Source organism: Hirundo rustica, chromosome 27 (assembly GCF_015227805.2).
Source record: "Hirundo rustica isolate bHirRus1 chromosome 27, bHirRus1.pri.v3, whole genome shotgun sequence".
NCBI classification, from domain to species: Eukaryota; Metazoa; Chordata; class Aves; order Passeriformes; family Hirundinidae; genus Hirundo; species Hirundo rustica.
Window position 1 is genome coordinate 2,486,590 of NC_053476.1, and position 19,948 is coordinate 2,506,537.

The 19,948-nt window shown below is 48.6% G+C and overlaps 1 protein-coding gene across 3 annotated transcripts; it reads left to right on the plus strand.

Moving 5' to 3' along the window:
• The first annotated feature begins 4,170 nt into the window (after positions 1-4,170).
• Positions 4,171-17,778, plus strand: ETV4 (ETS variant transcription factor 4). Of its 3 annotated transcripts, none has more exons than XM_040087303.2 (12): positions 4,171-4,350; positions 4,422-4,512; positions 4,588-4,635; positions 7,204-7,257; positions 9,180-9,297; positions 9,732-9,875; positions 10,885-11,096; positions 13,535-13,609; positions 13,707-13,775; positions 14,198-14,370; positions 15,353-15,454; positions 16,078-17,778. In XM_040087303.2, exons 1-12 carry the CDS (start codon positions 4,306-4,308, stop codon positions 16,297-16,299), a joined length of 1,353 nt encoding a protein of 450 aa, XP_039943237.1. In that variant the 5' UTR covers positions 4,171-4,305; the 3' UTR covers positions 16,300-17,778. The 3 variants fall into 3 exon arrangements, with proteins under 3 accessions (XP_039943237.1, XP_039943238.1, XP_039943239.1); XM_040087304.2 differs by having other exon boundaries at positions 14,201-14,370; XM_040087305.2 differs by having other exon boundaries at positions 4,425-4,512.
• The last annotated feature ends 2,170 nt before the right edge of the window (positions 17,779-19,948 follow it).

The window sequence follows — 19,948 nt, forward strand, 5'->3', positions numbered from 1 at the left end:
CAAAACCCACCCAACAAAAACCCAAACACTGACAGCTGCCTGACTTAGGGCAAATGGACATTGAACCAATGAATTTCTCTGGGTTTCTGCTGTGTAGGTACCTGAAAAATGGAATTAAATTCGCGTGTCATGGAACGATTTTCTCTGCACAGCCCAGGCTGGGCTGGGTCAGACTGGATGGAAGATCACACAAACTTCAAAGGCAGAGCCTTTACTGACCTCATCATCTGCACGGGCTCAGAATTCCAGAGCCTGACCAAGACCAGCAAGAGGCTGCTGCAGGGAGAGCAAAGCCGGCATTGATCGGTGCAATGTGACCAAAACCCACCCAACAAAAACCCAAACACTGACAGCTGCCTGACTTAGGGCCAATGGTCATTGAACCAATGAATATCTCTGGGTTTCTGCTGTGTAGGTACCTGAAAAATGGACTTAAATTCGCGTATCGTGGAATGATTTTCTCTGCACAGCCCAGGCTGGGTGCGGGTGAAATGAATTCTGTTGCACATCCTGGCCAGAATAAAGTGATGCCTTCATTTTCTAACACTAGAAATGTTGCTGAAGGTTTTTTTTTTTTTTTTTTGGCTTTCCCACGGTTTTGGTGACAGCAAGGGCTTGACCCTCCCTCAGACCCACTGTGGTGTGTGCTGCTGGAGAGGAGCAGAAGCACAGGCGAGGTGTTTTCCCTGAGTGGGAGCAGGGAGAGGAGCTGCACATCCATCCCCAGCTCCTTTTTGCACCCTGCCAGCAGCTGGGCCGAGCTGGAAGTGCTGGAAATCGGGATTTCTGTGGGTTTTTTAAGGCATTGCATCACCCACCGGGCAGAGCTGGCTGGGAACAATAGACAATTCTAGACTCAGCACCTTTCCCCGTGATATTCCTGTGCAAGGAGCAAAGGGGTATTGGGTAGCAGCTGGGCTGATTTCATGCCTGGTGTTAAGAAACCTGAGCTCTTCGTCCAGCTGTTTTTTTTTTGTTTTTTTTTTTTTTATAAAACTGCACTGTTCGTGCTCCTTTCTACAGTGCAGAGAGGTTTTTTGTTGTTTTTTTTTTTTTTTTTCAACTTCCAGCGTGTCACTTTCTAAGATATTTGTAATTTGAGCCTGTCTGTGTCAGCATCTCCGTCTGAGAGCTTTACATTACACCAGCCACAGCTGCTGTGGACTGCGGGGGATGCATCTGAAATTTAGGATTGGGTTTTCTGAAGCCAGTACAATGAATGGAAACAGCTAAATCTTTGGGATGGACACAGGAGGGGGAGGAGGATTAGGCACAAAATTCAGTTGGCAACGAAGAAAAATAAACCATAAGTCCAGGGAAGAACCAACTCAGGCAGTGTGTGTTACAGTGATGGAATAAATCTATTGCTAATACTTTATAAGCAAGAATCAGCTCTCTGGTTTATCTCTGTAACTCTTCTGAACTCTTCACACACTCCACACCTCAAGGAAAATAAAAAAAAAAAAGAAGGCAATTAATCACCCTGAACATTAATTGCTCACATTTGATTAGCCAGCCTTTGAAAACAAATGTGACATAGAAATAGAAAAAGCCATTGATAGTATTGACAGGACATTTCTGTCAGAAACCCAAAAAAATAAAAATTAAAAAATGGCTTTACTGTCTGACTAGTACAAATAGCAATGAGGTGCAGAAGGGATCACTTGGCTTTCTAAACTCCTCCTCAGAGAGGAGCCTGGGTGCTGCTGGATCAAGTAGTCCAAGATTTTGTCAGCAGTTTATATCTAAAGGATTATGTAGGTGCAATTGAAACTTTATAGAGCTTTGTCCTGCAGGATTGAGGATGGCAAATCAAGTATATTACTATAAAAATTAATTATTTCTTATGCTAATGATTAGACTAAAATATCTTAATCAGAAGTAGTATGGATAGCTATAACTCCTGGTACAGCTTAGTGCACGATTTTCGAAACAATATTGAATGTTACATTAAAGCTAGCCAAAACAATTATGAAATAGAGACGGATATTACTCACCCAGACCTTCGAGGAGAGAGCCTGAGAGCCATCCCTGCTCCAGGGAGGAATTTCCACACACATTTTAAGAAGGAGCTGCTGTCGAAAAGTGGGACTGGGCTTTTAGAGAGTAAAGTCCCCAGGCCACCTGGCAGCTCAGCAGGTAAATATCTGTGATGTGATGTGAGGAACCTGCTGCTTCCTTCGCTTCACCAGCTCTGCCACGTTCTCAGCTCGCTGTCAGCACGCTGGAGTTGGAACTCGGGCAGGTTTCAGCATTAGCCGGCACCAGCAGCAGTGTGAACCCCTCCCTTCCCATTCCCCACCGACAGGTTTGCAAATCAATAGGGGGAAGTTGGGGTTGTTTTACCCCCCACCCCAGGCAGAGGCTCCACCACTGTCCTGGGCAGGCTGTTCCACTTCCTGACAACCTTTCAATGAAGAGTTTTTTCCTAATATCCCGTGGAGAACTCCCCTGCACGACTTGAAGCTGTTTCCTCTTTGTCCTCTTCCGGGAGAAGAGATGAGCCCTCGCCTCAGTACAAGCTCCTTCCAGGCACTTTAGGGAGGGAGAAGGTTCCTCTGGCCCTCCAGGATGAGCTCACCCAACTCCTTCAGCTGCTCCCTGTCAGACTTGTGTTCTAGAGAGCCTCTGGTCCCTCTGCACAGTGCCACAGGAGTGAAAAGACAACTCTCATGAGCCCCGAGGCTCCTCGGACAGCAGCATCCCTGTTCCTGCAGTCGGATGGGAAATCAGAACGTCACAGAGTGCACAAATCTTACAGCAGGAAATCCCATCCTGTCTGGAGTTCAGGGCACAGCCAGGGATTGAAGTCAGACCTCAGGAACAAATTATCTCTTAATAGGAAGTGTAGCACTAAGAACTGAGTGACAAATCACCATTTTTGCTGGGGTATTTTTAGGCAAAAGGGAAAAACGTGAGTGTGTGTTGACACTTAGACTTCATGAGACCTTTTAAAGTACAATTTTTATAACAACAATCTAATCAGGAGAAATATTCTCTCACCGTTGTCCAATAAATCTGGATTAAGATTAAAAGCCCGAGTGGACTGCTACAAAGAACATAGAGCAGAAGCAAATTTGGTAAAACTGAAAGTTCAGATTAACTCACATGCTTCAGTGATTTTCTCAAAGCAGAGTAAGTTGGAATTGTGCTGCACTTGACCACATCTGCAACATTTGGGGTTGTGGGAGCAGATGTTGGATGGAAACTTCCATTTAGCCCTTATGGATAACCTTCCCCTTTTCTTTTTCTCTTGAGTACCCATTTCTCCTCCAGGAGATAACATTCCGTGAATGATTGTCTTATTATCACCAGGTCCCACCGGTCACTAATATTTTTTGGAGGATAAAGAGGATTAATAAATGTTAGATAGCATCTTGGAATTATTCTAAAGGAGAAATTATGGGGAAAAACAAAAACAATCAAACAAAATGGATGCATGCACACGGCCTAGGAGACAGCATCTGAAAAAGCAAATCCACTTTTTTTAGAGTGCAAATCCCAAGACTAGATTTTTTTTTTTTTCTTTTCATGTTCTCATCCCTTAACAATGGCATGAGCAAAACTGATTTTGGTGGCCAGGGTTTTAGTTATTTGGTTATTTTCACTCCCGTGAGATTTCTTCCAACTCTTGTTGCAACTTCCTCGGAGCGGAAGCGAACGTACGTGAAGAGCGTTTGAAAACGACCTCAAGAGAGCGTTTGGAGCGGAGTGCGGTGGGCGTGAGGAGGGGCAGGGCTGCTCCCCGCGGGGTGGGACGCACGAAAACGCGGAGCAGCAGCTCTCAATGAACTCCGGCAAAATTCCTTTTCTTTCCTTTTTTTTTTTATGAATGGGAGCTCGGCGTGAATGAACGGCGCAGCTCTGCGAGCTGATTGGTCCCCCGGGAAAGAAGCCACGCCCACCCCCGCCGGGGCGAGCGCGGATTGGCGGGCGGAGCTTCATTCACAAATCCGATGGAACAAAGGAGTGGGCGAGCCGAGCCCGTGAGCGCGGGGCCAGTGGGCGACCGGGCCCGGGCCCACGGTGGCCACGGGGCGGCTCCGCCTCGGGCTCCGCTCGGACCGGGGCCGCCGGCGCTGAGAGACGGCTCCGGACGGGACCCGACCCGCGCCGAGCTCGGCTCCGTGCCCGGGGCTGGCCGCGGCCGCCGCGCTCCGTTCCTGCTCTCATCCCGAGTTTCGGCAGCTGCCCCGCGGCCGCCGCCTCTCCCGGACAGCGGCGGCGATCTCGGCCAGCCCGGCCCGGCTCATCCCTCCCCGATCGCCTCCAGATGCCCGAGGAGAGCGGGAGCGGCCCGGGAGGATGAAGGGCTACCCGGACCAGCAGGTGCCGTTCACTTTCCCGCAGGTGAGTGGCGGCGGGGCTCCGGGCTGGCTCCGCTGCGCCCGGGGCTCCGCTCTGAGCCGCTCCTCCCGCAGCAGCGCCCGGGCCGGGCGGGGCCCGCTGCCGGAGCCGTGCTGGGCCGTGGGAAGACTCGCGGGGAGCCGGGAGCGCCGCAGGACTCGGAAGGTGAGCGGGGCTCGGGGGCGCGGAGCGGCTCCTGCCCGGAGCATCCCGCTCAGCATCCCGCCCCTTTCCCCGCAGAGCTCTTCCAGGACCTGAGGCAGCTCCAGGAGACCTGGCTGACTGAAGGTAAACTCCTTCTCCACCTATGCTCGCTTTCCGGTCGTCTTTTGAGGTTTGTCCCGCTCCTTTGCCGTGTTTTGCCTTGCCTCCGAACAAAAGTGGGTTTTTTCAGCCTCTGCCTTGCGTAAATTAAGCCGCTGAATGACACCATTGTGCCGGGCACTTGCTTGTGAATGGGACTTGGCTGCTCGCCCGCTCTCCTGGGTACAATTTGCGCTTCAGGCTCTTTGGAACTGGATCGATTTTATGCTAATTTGTCGCTTATCTTTGTCGGTTTGCCGGAGCGTTGATATTTTCTTCAACAATAAAGCAGTCTTTTAATATGGGGAACAAAATGCCTTTTTTAAAAAAATTATTATTATTTTAATTACATTTAATCATAATACTTTCCTGGAATTTTCATCTTTTCAGTTTGGTGTCTTGTTTTGACTTTGAACTTCAAGGAAAACTTCGAATGCCGGGGAGTCACATCAATTCCAAGTGAAACTAGTTCTAAACGCGGTGATTTTGCTCTAATTCCGGTAGTACAGGTGATCCATCTTCTAGAAAATTCAAAAGACATCCTCGAGTACAAACTTCTGATCAATGCAGAAGTACTTATTCTGATCTAGGCACTTAAAAATATTTGACAATAATGGTGTAAAAACATGCGTGGCATTTTGAGCCGGGTTGTTTCCTCTAATTTGACCACAAGTGTAACTTTTATCAGAGCAGGAAAATCGGTATTAATTGCTGGTCATGGCACTGACCTGCTGAACGTGCACGAGATTGAAAAGAAATCAATCTTAGAGGAACTCAAGCTGCCAATAAGTTTGCCTCAGAACTGATTTTTGGCAGACTTTCAATTTTAGGTTTTCTAGTATTATTCAATTATTATCGAGATTAACATCAATATTAATTATATGCTATAATATATAACATAATATCTATGATATATTACACATGTATATTATTAATATATTATATCACTAATATATTAAACTATTATTATATTATACTATTATTATATTAATAATACCATGTATTGGTATTATATTAAAAGCAATGTTATTAGAATATTACCGTGTCTGATACTATTTTTAGCTCACCAGTCTAAACAATTTCCATGGAATCTCTTACAACACGTTTGCCAGTAGCAGGGTGTTTGTAGGATGAGTTTGTGAGTCCCCTGTGCCCTGCTTCCAGTCAGGATTAGTAAATGAGATTGCAAACCTTACTGGATGTTTTTGGAATATAGGCAGAGGGGGTTTTTATTATTATTATTATTTTGCATAGCTCGTAGCATCTAATCAGAGTCCAAGTGAAATCCCTGAGGAATTCAGGAGTTTTAATATTCTAGTTTCTGATTTTAGTCTGCATTTTGGGTTTCTCCCGTTGTTGCTCCCGTTTCCAGACTTGTAACAAGAAAAATGACTCTCTGATGCAAACCATTGGTTTTCCCTTTTCACCAGTGTGTCAAAATATTTTCCTGAATGGTGAAAATGTTTTTTACTAATGTCCTGTGTGTGTCTCCATGTCAACAGTTGTTCCTGAGAGGAAGGCTCAGAACACACTTCCTAAACAATGCAGAACAAAAAGTGAAAAAATATTAAATATGTTATTTATTATCTTCCTTTATCATATCTAGGGGATTTTTTAAATTTTTTTTTTATATTTATTTATAGGTTTTGGTGTTACTTTTTAAATAAAAGAGAAGCAAACATAGCGAGGAAGCAAACTAGAAATAAGGCACCAGCCAAAGATGTCAATGAATTTAAACCGCACATGCATCTTTATTTATGTGTTTATGTGTGATATATACATATATATCTGTGTGATTTCACTCAGAGGTATATCTCTTTGTTATCTTTTAAAAATATTTTTAGTAGTGTCAATTAACACTTGATTTCTCTTTTTGAGAGTCAAAGAATTATTCTGCGTATGGATGGCTCTTGGAAAAATATAAAAATTGAATTTATCTTCCAGCACAAGTTGATCCTTCATTCCACGTCTCTTGCTTTCAGGATTTCATTCTCTTGTAGCATCACCAGTGAAGTCCAAACCCTCCTCACGCAATCTGATCCCTGGAATTTCTTCTATTTCCACGCTGCTTTTCAAAGATAATTCAGAGAATGAATTTTCTAGATTTTTTTGTTTGGTTTGTTTCCCTCAGTTCCCCATCCTTTGCTGTTCACATCTGCAGTTTGCTGTCGTTATTGCAGTTATTTGAGGGGATGGTGATTGCAGAGTGAAGGTTTTCAGCAGCAGCAGCGTTTCCTTCAGCAACAATCACAGGCTTTGTGCAATAACAACAATCTGCTGCTCCCTTCCCTGCACTAAAAGGGATGTAAAAGAAATGGTTAGGAATTATAAAATACGGGTAAGATCCCCCCCCCCCCAAAGGTTTCTCCCAGGACTCACATTAATCCCAAAGGGAAACAATCCTAAATCATCCCGGCAGAAAGCTCAGCTCATTCCTGCCTGGATTTATTCCCGCCTTAGCGTTAATGATACCGTACAAAGTGCCAAAACTAACTCCTCCCTCCCTCTTCTTCTCCCTCCCTCTTTTATCTTTTCCCCCCTCTCTCCTGACAGCTCAGGTTCCAGACAACGATGAGCAATTTGTGCCTGACTTCCATTCGGAGAACTGTAAGTAGCACGGGGATGCTCCCAACTCCTGGGGGAAGGACAAATCCAAATTCTGGTGCCTTTCCCTCCCACCCCAGGCAGTTTCCTCCACATAAGCTGAAATGAAAACACTTTTACTGCTTGCTCTTGTTTCCCTCCTGTCCCCAGCCCGCTCTCTGAGCCGTAGATCTTATTTCTTTCTCTTTTTGACCTAGAACTGAGGAGAGGGATGGATGGTTCTGGGTTTCACTCATCTCTTTTTTTGACCTAGAACTGAGGAAAGGGATGGATGGTTCTGGGTTTCACTCATCTCTTTCTCTTTTTGACCTAGAACTGAGGAGAGGGATGGATGGTTCTGGGTTTCACTCATCTCTTTCTCTTTTTGACCTAGAACTGAGGAGAGGGATGGATGGTTCTGGGTTTCACTCATCTCTTTCTCTTTTTGACCTAGAACTGAGGAGAGGGATGGATGGTTCTGGGTTTCACTCATTTCTTTCTCTTTTTGACCTAGAACTGAGGAGAGGGATGGATGGTTCTGGGTTTCACTCATCTCTTTCTCTTTTTGACCTAGAACTGAGGAGAGGGATGGATGGTTCTGGGTTTCACTCAGTGAATCAATGAGTCAGGGGTAATGTGATAGTGTGTTCCAGCTATTAGGGGCTGGGAAGAAGTGTCTGCTCCTAACACATCCAGCTCCTTGAAAATCCCATGCAGCTCAGTGGAGTGGAGAGAGCAGTTTGTTTTTTCCCCCTGAGCCATCAGCATTTTCTGATGGGCTCTGTGCAGCCAGACACTGCTGCTCCAGGGTGCACCAGACACACAAAGATTCTTTTCTCTTCTGGCCCTTCCTGGGGCCTGGGCTCTTTGCAGGGGTGCAGGAGTGTCCTGCTTGGAATGCTGAATCCACCCCAGGTGTCTGGACACCACTGGGGCAGGAAATTCTCCCCTCTCCCAGTTTGGGCAGTGCCCAGAGCTGTTTGTGGATGGTTCCTCTGCTCTGACAGCAGCCACGGGAGCCAGGAGTGCCTGAGCAGCAGCAGAAGCAACAGAAGGCTCTGGGATTTATGGGTTTATTTCTCTATACTGATTCTGTCAAACTCTCGGAGTGCTGGGCTTTTCTGGTGTGGGATGAAACCAAAGGCAGCCAAAAGGAGTTGGGGTTTTTTGGGGGGGAAAGGGGCAGATATCCCCCTCTTGGTGTGAGAATTCCTTTTGGGGAAGGATGTTGACAGTAGAAGTGTCCTGTGCCATGAGAGGCAGCAAAACCCTTTTTCTGCCCCTTCAGCCAGCTGCTGGCTTCTGAAGGGACTGAAAATCCCAGACCCAGAGCAGCATCATGACACTTAAAGAGGTGGGAGTAAACTGGTGATGAAGGGCTGGAGATGGCCTCACTAAAAGACTACAGCTTGGATTTGGAGGGCACATCCTTCCCTAGTTTGAAAAAATATCCTGGACTAATGCACCTCTCTGGGGTTCCTTTCCTTCCTAAATGCCAGTGAGCTCTTAGAGCAGCAGCAGAGCCCCCAGGCAAAGGGAGAAGAGGCTCAGCCCATCCTTCAGCCTTTCTGAGGAGCTAGGGAGCAAGTTCTGTCCCCTGCTGGATTGAATCAAGCAGAAGAAGTAAACACCCACATCCTAATTCCTGGTGCTGCAAACTGCAACCCACATCTGTTATTCATGAAATCCTGACAAGCCCAGAAATATCCTTCCTCGTCTGCCTCAGGCTCTTGCCGTGACCAGTGCACTGAAAATGGGAAGAAGCTTTTTCACTTGCTTCTCCCTGGACTGTCACCGCTGTTCTGGATGAGCAGAGTGGTTTTGAGGTCCCCCAGTGCCACATTCAGGGGTGCTGGACTTGTGGCAGAGCAGAGATTCACCAAAGGGACGCCGGCTCTCGGTGAAGAAGAAAACTGTCCAATCGATCTTTCCTTTCTCTCCTGCAGTAGCTTTTCACAGCCCTCCTGCTAAGATTAAAAAGGAGCCCCAGAGCCCCTCGGAGCTCACGGTGTCCTGCAGCCAGCAGCAGCCCTTCCAGCACAGCGAGCAGTGCCTTTATGCCAGGTAATGTCACACGGAGAGGGCCCAGGAGCTCTTCTGAAATCGAGTGCTCAGCATCCTCTGCCATCAGAGCGTGTGGCAGCAGCGCTCAGCAGCTCTGGCTCCCAGCCAGCACTGCCCACGGGGTCTGTGAACACCACCTCTGGGTTTGCCCCCTTTTTATTCTCCCTGTCCCTCAGCCATCCTCATACTCAGCAATCCTGGCATCCACCGCATGCCTCTCCCCGCTGCTTTCCAAAATCTGCCCCACCCCTGGCCCCACTGTCCCACCCCGAGCTGTGCTGTGGCTTCCCCAGGCTCCTGCTGCAAGGGTTGAGACAGCAGGGGCTTGATGCTGGGCTTTTTCTGGCCCAGGTGGCTGCACATCTGTTCCAGATGCTGCCACAAGGCCCTCCTTGGAGAACTGAAATGCTGCAATATCTCTTTGGCTCTTGCAGTGCCTATGACCAAGCCAGAGAGTGCCCCAGCCCTGGAGTCCTGCTCCAGCCACCGCTCCAGCAGTTCCCCAGACAGGAGAGGAGCTTCCTGAGCCCTGCAGGGCCCAGCTCCACGGCCAGCTGCGGGTACCTCGGTGAGAACAGGTGAGTTGCTGCAGGAGCAGGCAAGGATTGCCCTCCTGGGTGGTTAAAGGAGGAAGGAAATGCTCTGTGAGCAAAGGATCCCCTCCTGAGGGACCCACCACTGCTGCCTGGGGTGGAAATCCATAACCTGAACCCTGGCAGACTCTGTCAGTGATGGGCTGTGCAGCAGCTCCCTTCACTGGGCTCCCTTCCTTGTCCCTGTCTTGGTTTGGACAGACAGGTGTCTGCCAGGGAAAGCTGGAGCTTGGGATGGAGAATGTGAAACCCCCTCCCTCTGAATTATTATAATTTTGCAATTAAGGGGCTTTCAGGCAAAGGTATATGAATAGGAATAACAGCTCTTTAGTAGGAATATTAAAAATAAAAATGTAGTAGTACAAAAAAGCAAACAAACAAGCAAAAAAAAGAACACTGACAGAGTCAGAGTACAACCTGACACCCTGTTGGTCAGGGTGTTGGGTGCACAGATGATCCTGTACAAGGGTGGAGTTTTCCTCTGAAGGTGCAGTGGTGCTGAGATGGCTCCGGTGTCCCTGTGGCAATCCAGTGCACACAGCCTGTGCTGCTGTTCCCACTCCCAGCTTTTATCCAGCTGGGAATGCCGGGCTCCTCCCCTGGGTGCAGCATCTCCCAATGGAGGATGGAATTGTCTCAGCCCTGCAGTGAGCCTGGATGGCCCAGGAACAGCAGAGATCCCTGCAGGGAGGATGGGTCCTGGAAGGGATAAAGAGCAGTGACCCAGCTGGTTTGAACAGAAGATCCCCCTGGAGTTATGAGGGATGGGTCATGGAAGAGATAAAGAAAAAAAGAAAAAAAACACCTCTCCAACCAGTTTCAACAGCTGGCAATAGAACACACACTGCTGGTTCCATCTCGCATTGCCGCCCTAAGACAGCCCCAGCCAGGAGTGCGCTCCTAGAGCTGCAGTAATGTGCTGAGAACGTTTCTGTGCCAGGCCTGAAAGCAGAGAGCCGAGGAAGCAGCTGTCTCACGTCCTCTCCCTTCTCAGCTCTGCCTACCAGCCTGCTGTGGAGATGTGCCATCCCTTCCCGCCCGCCCAGGAGGACCCCGCCGCCTACCAGTGCCAGCTGCCCAAGCCCTGCCTCCAGCACCCTCCCCAGGGCTTCAAAGAGGAGCAGCAGGAGGCACAGTACGAGCAGGCAAAGCAGTTCCCAGCTGTGCTGGTCAAGCAGGAGCAGCTGGATTACATCTACGACTCAGGTAGGCACAAACTGCCTGTCCCTGACTGCAGGAGCTCCCTGTGCGCGCCCATCGCTGCTGGCTCGGGGCTTTGAGGCGGCACTGGCAGGAGCAGGAGCTGTCTGGGTGCCTGGCTGAGGAGCAGGGAGCTGAACCAGTGTTGGAGTCCAGGGCATTCCTTTGGTTGCCCTGGAGGGTCAGGGACCTGGGCAGGGGGGGCTGGGACCCCAGCCCAGAGCTCAGAGAGACACTGGCTTTGATTTCAGTCCATGGGAAAAACTTCCTACACTGAGAGAAGGTTTACAGGCCACAAGAGTGTGAGAAATAGTAGTTTAGCTTATCACAGAATGAGAAAATAGTAGTTTTAGGTTCCTAGCATTGGAGTGAATGGGGACAAGATGGAGAATCTGGGGCATTGCCTCCTTCTTCTTCATTCTCCTTCCCTCACTCCATTGCTGCATTGACGTGGCACAAAGTAGTTAGTGAGGATTGGGTCAAAGTAAAGATTACCTTTTTAGTAATAGTGATAGACATTGGTAAGAAATAGTAAACAAGAAATACGTAGTAATTAGTATAAAAGATAAGGACAGCCCAGCTCAGGGGGAGACGTGAGGAATCCATGCAGCTGCGAACATCTCGTCGGACTCCGAGAAAATTGTAAGATAAGAAACAATAAACAAAGTATGCAACATTAAAAAATCTAAACCTGAGAACTCCATCTCTTCCTTCAGCTTAACTCAGAACTGTGCAGAAGAGCAAAAGACCCTGAAACCACCTGAATGTCAGGGAAAGCCCCCGACAAACCAGTCCTGTCTGCTCACCAGGGCGCTCACCGCGCTCTGAGAAAGGTTCTTCTGGTAGAGAGTTGAGAGCTTGGCAAGACAAGAGGTAGAAGGTGATGTTAAATCCATTCGAAGTAGATTAAAGCACAGGTTTTTTCCACCCCCAGGGGAGTAAGTTGCCAGTAAGGAGACTCTCAAAATTCCTGATTAGCCCACTCACACCATCAGAACTGAAGGAAAGGCTGTTTGCAGTTTCACGGGGAGTTTTTGTCTTCGGGGATATTTGCGAGCTGGAAGGTTGCAGAAAATAAGTGAGGTCAGCTTTGAAGAAATCAGAGTGTGAAAACAGGCTGTAAACAGCAGCAGAAAGGAAGGAATCAAATGAATTGGAGCTCTTACAGTAAAACTGCCCTGGATCCTTGCAGCAGAAAGCCCCTGTGAGCACTGGCAGAGGAGAGGAGCTCTGGGTGGGCTCAGCTCAGCGCCAGGGTGCTGCTTTGGTGTCCCTTGGAGGATCAGCTCCCACCTGCTCCTTCCCCTGGAAACAAGGCACAGAGAACAAAGATTTCAGGGCATGACGAGAAAAAAGATGATGCTAAAAATAGCTCTCAAGATGCCAGATCCGCCAGGTGATCCTCTTGTTTTTCCACAAGGGATAAATGTTATTTTTCTGGTAGGTCTGTCCAAAGCCTCACTACCCTGAGTTCAAAATATCCAGAGGGAATGTTACTTCTGGTTTCCTGGTATTTTAAAGGACTTCTTTAATTGTTTCCTTTAGCAGAAATAAACACAAAAATAAAAGGCTCCTATGAGGGTGTCACTGGGGTGATATTGGTATTACACTTTCACTGGGTCCTTCTGTTCAGAAAATGTGCAAACCCAGAAGATGGGAATGTGGTTTTTTGTGAGTTTATGATTGTAATAACACCCAGTCTGTCAGCTCAGAGTTCTCTTCCCTTAGCATCAGCAAAATATCCGCTGGAAGCAATGGTCAGACAGAGGTGTGTGAGGGAAATGTGACATAAACCTTTCCGAAGCTCCCAGTGTAAAGGAAATTAATTTGATGCAGAAAACACAAGATACAGAAATCACAAACTGCAGTGCACAGGCAGAATTGTACACTACACACAGGATCAGGAAAAGACTTCCTGCTTTTTTTTAGCAAAGGCTGGTTTTTCTTTGATGTTTTCTAAACTCTTTGTGAGAATGCCCCTTCACGGTGTGAAGGAGCCAGAGGGGGCTTGAGAAATCGGAAATGACGTTTGTGAGACTGCAGAAACATTCAGGTGCTACTGCTCTCCCTTTACATCATCACAGTGCCCCTGGGACGCTGTAACGCCTTCTCAGCTGGGAAAGCAGCAGGAAAATGTGTATTTATCCTAACTAAGATGAGAGAGAGAGCTTCACATTTAACCTGTTGTCCATGATTTTTTATAAAAGGGGATTGCCTGGCTGTCCTGGCTACTCTGAAGGATGGTGTGTGATAGTGCCACCAAAACTTACTCCTCTGATTCATGAGTGGAAGGGAAATGCAAATGGATTGTGGTTCCCAGTCTGCCATTAACCCTTCAGGAGGGCTCTGGTTAGACAGCTGCCCTCCCCTGTCCACCTTTGCAGAGCAAGATGACTCTGCCACGGGTGCTTTTGAAATGAGTGAGTTTGTTCATTGTTCTGTAGATGTTCCTGACTGTCCTTCCATGTACATGAATGCTGAGAGTTACCCAAGCCATTCAAACCCAGAAGATGCATTAGGTAAGAGGTGCAGGGGCTGTTTTCCCTGCAGGGAATCAAACCAACCTCTGGTGCTGCCCTGGCTGGCTGTGACTGCTGATGTTGCTTTCTCTTTCAGGCTGCAGCTACGACAAGCAGATGAGGCCCTTTGCTGATGATGTCTGCGTTGTTCCAGAAAAATTTGAAGGTTGGAGAAAGAATGGCTTTTGGGAGTTTTGGTGTAAGATAGGGCTGTTCATCATCCTGGCCAGGCACTTGACTTGTGCCTACGTAGTTCATCACGGTGTTCTTGCAGTTGTGTTCCTACCCAGCTTTTTGGTGTCCCACTTTTTGAGCCTTCTTAGCAGCAACCAGGCCTTCTAGCACAAGGAGCTTAATTGTGATGTACATCAGAGCTGCTCTTGGAAGAGCTGCTTGTGAATTGGCCACTGTTTTATGTGAACTGAAATATTCCAGGTAAACATTTGTGAAACTGTGAAATGTGCTGCCTTTTTTTTTTTTCTTTTCTTTTTTTTGCCTTTTTTTTTTTTTTTTTTCTCCTTTTTTTTCTTTTTTCCCCAGTGGATTTTGCACTGTTCTCCTTCGAAACATCTTGTTTGTTCTTCTCAGCAGGAGACATCAAGCAGGAAGGTGGAGGGTACCGGGAGGGACCCCCCTACCAGAGACGGGGTTCGCTGCAGCTCTGGCAATTCCTTGTGGCTCTCTTGGACAATCCCACCAATTCCCACTTCATTGCCTGGACTGGCAGAGGAATGGAGTTCAAGCTCATTGAGCCAGAGGAGGTGAAACCATTGAGGTTCTCTACAGGCTCAGGGGAATGTTTTTGTTTCACTGTTTCTGCGGCTGCAGATTCTCAAGTGGTTTTTTTTCCTCTCTGCCTGCCACTGGTGCTCACTAAACCCTGCAGTAAGTCAAGGTTTTTACACGAGGTCAAAACACCTGAGTGACACAAATATCAGGTTTAAGAAAGGCTGTTTGTATGTAAGTTTAGAACAAATTATCCACTGCCTTCATTTCCCTGCGTACTTCACTCTCAAGCTTGCAGTGACCTGTGCTGTCTTGTCATGCTCCATACTTGAGGCTGACACTGAGGTCTGGAGTTTTGAACCCTACTGACTGCAGAAGTTTCCATAAGAATCTGGAAGCAGATATATCCTAGTCTATTTCAAAATTACTTTCACTGAAGTGTAATTTCAAATGCTGCCATGTTCCAAAAAAAAAGGTGTTATTTTTGGAAGTGATACTTTACAGTATCTGGGAGAAGTGGCCATAATATCTCTTCCTATCTTGTTCCAATTAGAGCTGCATTTAGCACTCTTCTTGCTACACATCGAAATTTATGGGCACTTCTATGGCAGGTTTGCAACAGACTTCTGAGTCTGAAGACTTCTGATAAAGCTGAAAGTCACGTAGGAGAGGGAAGGCACAGGTCTCCTCCAGTGTGCTCCCTCATGCTTGGCCTCCTGAGAAACGTGGGACCCTTGAAGATTAAGTGTAGCACAGGATAAAGCAGCCCTTTACAGCCTCAGGCTTTCAGAGAGCTGCAGAGCGAGGAGCAGTGGTGACAGCTGTGCAGTGGCAGAACTTCTCTGCGACACAGAGCGCTCGAGTTCTGCTCACGTTTAAAAACTGCCCGATTATTGATGAGTCCGTTCTTGAAACGTTTGAACGCGGTTCCACCTGTGAGAAGAGAAGCAGCTGGATAAGGTTCCTTCCTCTGGGGCTGTGTTCAGACATCCCCAGAGCTCGGTGCTCTCTTTGCAGGTGGCCAGGCTCTGGGGGATCCAGAAGAACCGTCCGGCCATGAACTACGACAAGCTGAGCCGATCGCTGCGCTACTACTACGAGAAAGGCATCATGCAGAAGGTCAGTTTGCAAAGCAGGAGAAAACTTGATGCTTTAAGTGATGCTTCTGTTGTTTTTGAGATGAGAAGTCGTAGGGACAGGATGTCCTTGAGCTAGCCAGGCCTCCCAGGAGTGCTCTCCCCAAAACTCCTCCTTGCTGTAGTTAAATGGGGAAGGAGCTGAATGTAGGCAAGGCATGAGAAATCAAACCGCGGGGAATTACGGCTTCTTTCATTTTCTGTACGTGTCTGCAGTCAGGAGAGTTGGAATTTCTGCAGCTTCAAGGAGATAGCACCAGTCCTTCCTCTGATGAGAGGAAGGAACTTGGTCCTGTGTGGTAGGGATGGTCTGTGGCACACCCAGGGCCCTGGAGAGGTAATTGGGAGTGCAAATGTCTCAGGACAGACTGCTCAGGGACTGCAGCTGCCGCTGTTACCTGGACAGAGCCTCAGCTGGCAGCATCCCAGCTCCCAGGAGCTGTTCCAGAGGAGGTCAGAGCGGCAGAGAAGCGAGAGGACAGCGCAAGGAGGAATTGACAACTCTGACACGTCTCGGGGCACCGGATGTTTTTGCAAGCCTTCCCTGGCGTTGGGGAGCACTGCCTGGGCCTGCAGCTCTCACCTGCCCTCATCTCCTCCCTGCAGGTGGCTGGGGAGCGTTACGTGTACAAGTTTGTGTGTGAGCCCGAAGCCTTGTTCTCCATGGCCTTCCCCGAGCAGCAGCGGCCGGCGCTGAAGGCGGAGTTTGAGCGGCAGCTCAGCGAGGAGGACACGGTGCCTCTGTCTCACCTGGATGAGAGTGGCTCCTACCTGCCAGACCTTGGGAGCTTCCCTCCACAGCTCTACAGCAAGGGCTACACGTACTAGCACTGCTGGGAGCACGCTGTGGCTGTGTGCAGAGGGAGAGCGTCCAGCATTTGCTCAGGCCAGCGCTAAACTCCGGTGCCTGCTTTGGTCAGGACAAGAGTTCAGGTCCACAAGTGGAAAATCACCTCACAGCTTGTGATAAAACTCTCCCTGTGGCGGGATGGGGCACGTTCTCAGCCCTGCAGACAGCTCAGCAGCAGGTCAGGTCACTGGTGCCTCCAGCTGCATCAAACACCCCTCAGAATCCCTCTCTCTGCAGAGGGAGGGGATGCTGTCCCACAAGGGTTTGTTTTCTTCGTGCATGAGAATGCTGCAATGCTGCTGCTGCCTCCATTCCTCCAGTAGCTGTCCTGCACCTCTGTGTGACCTGCTCTCAGCTCTGAGCAGAGGAACTCACTCTGACAGGCCACTGAAGCCTTCTTCCCAGGACGGCTGCAGGACAAGGGTCACAGATCTTGTGCCTTCCTTGAGGAATACTCATTTCTTGTACCTGCATGCTCCTGCCTTATCACCTCCTTGCTCGTGCCAGGAGTTTGTGGCATTCAGGCTCCCTGAGCAGGGTGAGTGAGCCTTGGCCAGAGCAGTCCTGGAGCGCAGGGCCCAAAGCCACTTCGGGGAACGACAGCGAAGCTTCATCGCATCGGTCTGGGGCACAGGTCAGAGCCAGTGCCTCCTTCAGGCAGAGGGACTGTGGGAGGCAGCAAGGCCTGAGACACAGCTCAGTGCAGCGTTGTGGCTTTTGTAAACTGAAAAACTTCTTCGACAAATATTCTCAGGATATTTGAAGAGCTGCCAGGCCCTTTAGTGTGCCCATCCTGGGCTTGGCGAGAGAATCGTGTGATTAAAAAATGCTATACCAAGTAACCTAAACCATACATAAATATCAATATAGGAATTCAGACTTAAACTCCACAGCTATTTGCATGTTTGAGGGGAATTCGAATGCGTTGAAAAGGCAGCTCATATTAGCACATGCAACTTGATTAAACTGGCAGGTTTTCCACCACAGTAAACGTTTATCATGGGCACCACATCCTAATTAAGAGGTGTTTAATTCTTTAATTAGCAGCTCCACCAGTTAGACATGGATCAGTGTACCTATACAGAAAAAGTCTGTTTCCACTGCTTCAGGTTGATGTTGCAGCTGCTGAATACAGAACTTTGCCAATCCTGTCAGCACGGTAGCCTGTAGAAAAAGCTCTGTATATCGACTGAAAGCCTGATTTCCCCTGATCTCCCCTGCATGGCCAATGCCAACCCTCCCAGCCTCGTCCCTGAGTGCAGGAGCCGTGAGAGGCAGCATTCCCTGCCCGAGGAGAGGCCAGGCGCTGTCTGCAGGCTGCTCAGACTCATGTTCTGACAGCTCCTGACCCTCCTGCCTTGCCCTGCACCTGCCTGGCCACGGTTCCTGTGGTGTCCCTGGAGTGAAGGGGAACCCTTCCTTTGGTATAAGCTGCCTTTACTATTTATGAGTGTAAAAATACTATCATTAATAAATTGGTCTGTCTTTGGCCAGTGCAACTTCACCGACTGCTCCTCCTTTACCTTCTGGGCTTGCTTTGCCCCAGCTCACAGCTTTGAGATCTCCATCTGCAGGATTCCCAAGGACTTTGCATTTAGCCAGTATCCTTTGGGCTTTCCCTCTGCCCTTCCTTCCAGAACAGGAATTCAGGGAGCGAGTTCACACATTTCAATGCAATTTTAGCTGCACCTTTCATTTGGGTTTCTCAAGTCAAGGCAACAGATCAAAGAGCCACAGAGCAGGAGTCCAGGAATTCCAGGCATCAGCAAGGTAAGGTTCACTGAGGGGCAGTGACCTCCAAAGCTCAGAGATTCACAATAACCCAGATCAGAGAGTTGGGAGTCAATAAATACACTCAGCAATACCAGATCAGCTGGACCGAGAGGCAGCTAGGGTGGGAGTAATAGACAAAAGTCCTGGAGTTCTGCTGGTCCTGAAAACAACCAGGAGCTTCCAGGAGAGAGATAAAACACTCCCACAGAAGCTTCCATAAGTCAGACTAAGAACTAATGCTTATTCCTAAGCACCACATCTACCTTTAAAACCCCCTGCAGGGTGGTGACTCCACCACAGCCCTGGGCTGCCTGTGCCAATGTCTAACAACCTTTTCAATGAAGAATTGTCCTAATATCCAGTCAAACCCTCCTCTGGCACAGCTTGAGGCCAGTTCCTTTTGGCCTATCACTGGCTATTTGGGTGAAGAGGCCAACACCCACCTGGCTCTAACCTCAGGGAGTCCTAGAGTGAGAAGGTGCCTCCTGAGCCTCCCAGCTGCTCCTCATCAGATTTGTGCTCCAGACCCTCCTGAGAGAGATTAAAATAGTTAATGGCTCGATGTTAAAATCACCCAAGGGCTTTGCCCATTGTAGCAAACTGCAAAGAAGTGACTGCACCAAAGCCCACCCCACTGCCCACACCAGGACTGACAGCAACTTGAGCTAAGATAAAGACGGCACTAATTTATCTCAGGTCTAAGGAGAAGTTAGCAAGGCTGGGGGAGAAGAATGTGTCCACAAGGAAAACCCAACGCAGCAGCTGTGCTGAGAATTAACCCTGGCTGGGTTCAGCAGGGGTGCACAGCCCAGACTCATCTGCTCTGGCCAGGTTTGCACATTCTCCCCACCAGGCAAAGGGGGAAGAGAGTTCTTGAGTGTGATTTCCCAACGTGTGGCACAGAGGGGTGAACACACACATCCCCTGGCCACAAGCCAGGTAAGCAGCAGACCCTGCAGAGGCCTCCCTCACACAAACTGCCTCTGCTGTAGAACACAACACCCGACCCCAGGTCACATTCACCTGGGACATCCATGAGAGAGTCTTGGAAGGGATCAAACGTCATCAATTATCCCTCAAAAAGGCCCCAGATTCATTTCTGAAGACTCCACAGGATTGACAAGTGCTGCAACAGAACCAGCCTGTTGTAAAACAGGAAGGTGTGTGGCCATTCCCATCTATACCTGCATGTTCCACCTAATCTGTCACCCTCACTCCTTACTTCTCCTCTTCCTATTTATTTCTCTCTCTCTCTACCTCATATTTGCAGTTAAATAAAATCCCTATTATTGACTTCAGCATGGGGTCTCATTCACATCTTATTTCAGGTAGAAGCATCTCTCTAACACTTGGTTCATAACACCCTGCCCACCTCTGGACACTTTCAGCACCTCAACATCCTTTTTGTGGTGAAGGACCCTGACCTGGATGTAGGATCTGAGCCGTGGCCTCAGCAGTGCCCAGCACAGAGACACAGGATTTCTGGTGGAGCTGTGGACTCCTGAAGGCTGCGCTGTGCCTGCCTTCTTCAGAAAGAGCAGCTGCACAAACACATCACTGAGCATCCCAGGCTCTGCCCAGGATGTTCAGAACCATTCTCCTGGCCCCTAGGGAACTGTGGAAAGTATCAGGTGAGAAAGCAAAGCAAGAGAGAGGAAAGTGTCTCAAGGGAGTGTGAAGAGCTTGTGGCACCTCAGTTCTTGCTGAGCTTTGGTGTAGAAATTGCTTTGCTGCTGTAGACTCCAGGACGGTGTGGAGGAATGTAGAAGAGAGATCTCTGAGGTTGGGTTTTAGAAGATGAGGTTTATTGTAAAGGATGTGAGGCCTTGCTCTGAGCTGCCAGGCTGCAGCTCG

Excerpts from the sequence above, each read along its gene's own strand:
- ETV4 (XM_040087303.2), top strand. The coding sequence starts at position 4,306 with ATGAAGGGCTACCCGGACCAGCAGGTGCCGTTCACTTTCCCGCAG. Across the intron at positions 14,371-15,352 it reads AGCTCATTGAGCCAGAGGAG|GTGGCCAGGCTCTGGGGGAT; the intron begins GTGAAACCATTG and ends CTCTCTTTGCAG. Across the intron at positions 15,455-16,077 it reads AGAAAGGCATCATGCAGAAG|GTGGCTGGGGAGCGTTACGT; the intron begins GTCAGTTTGCAA and ends TCCTCCCTGCAG.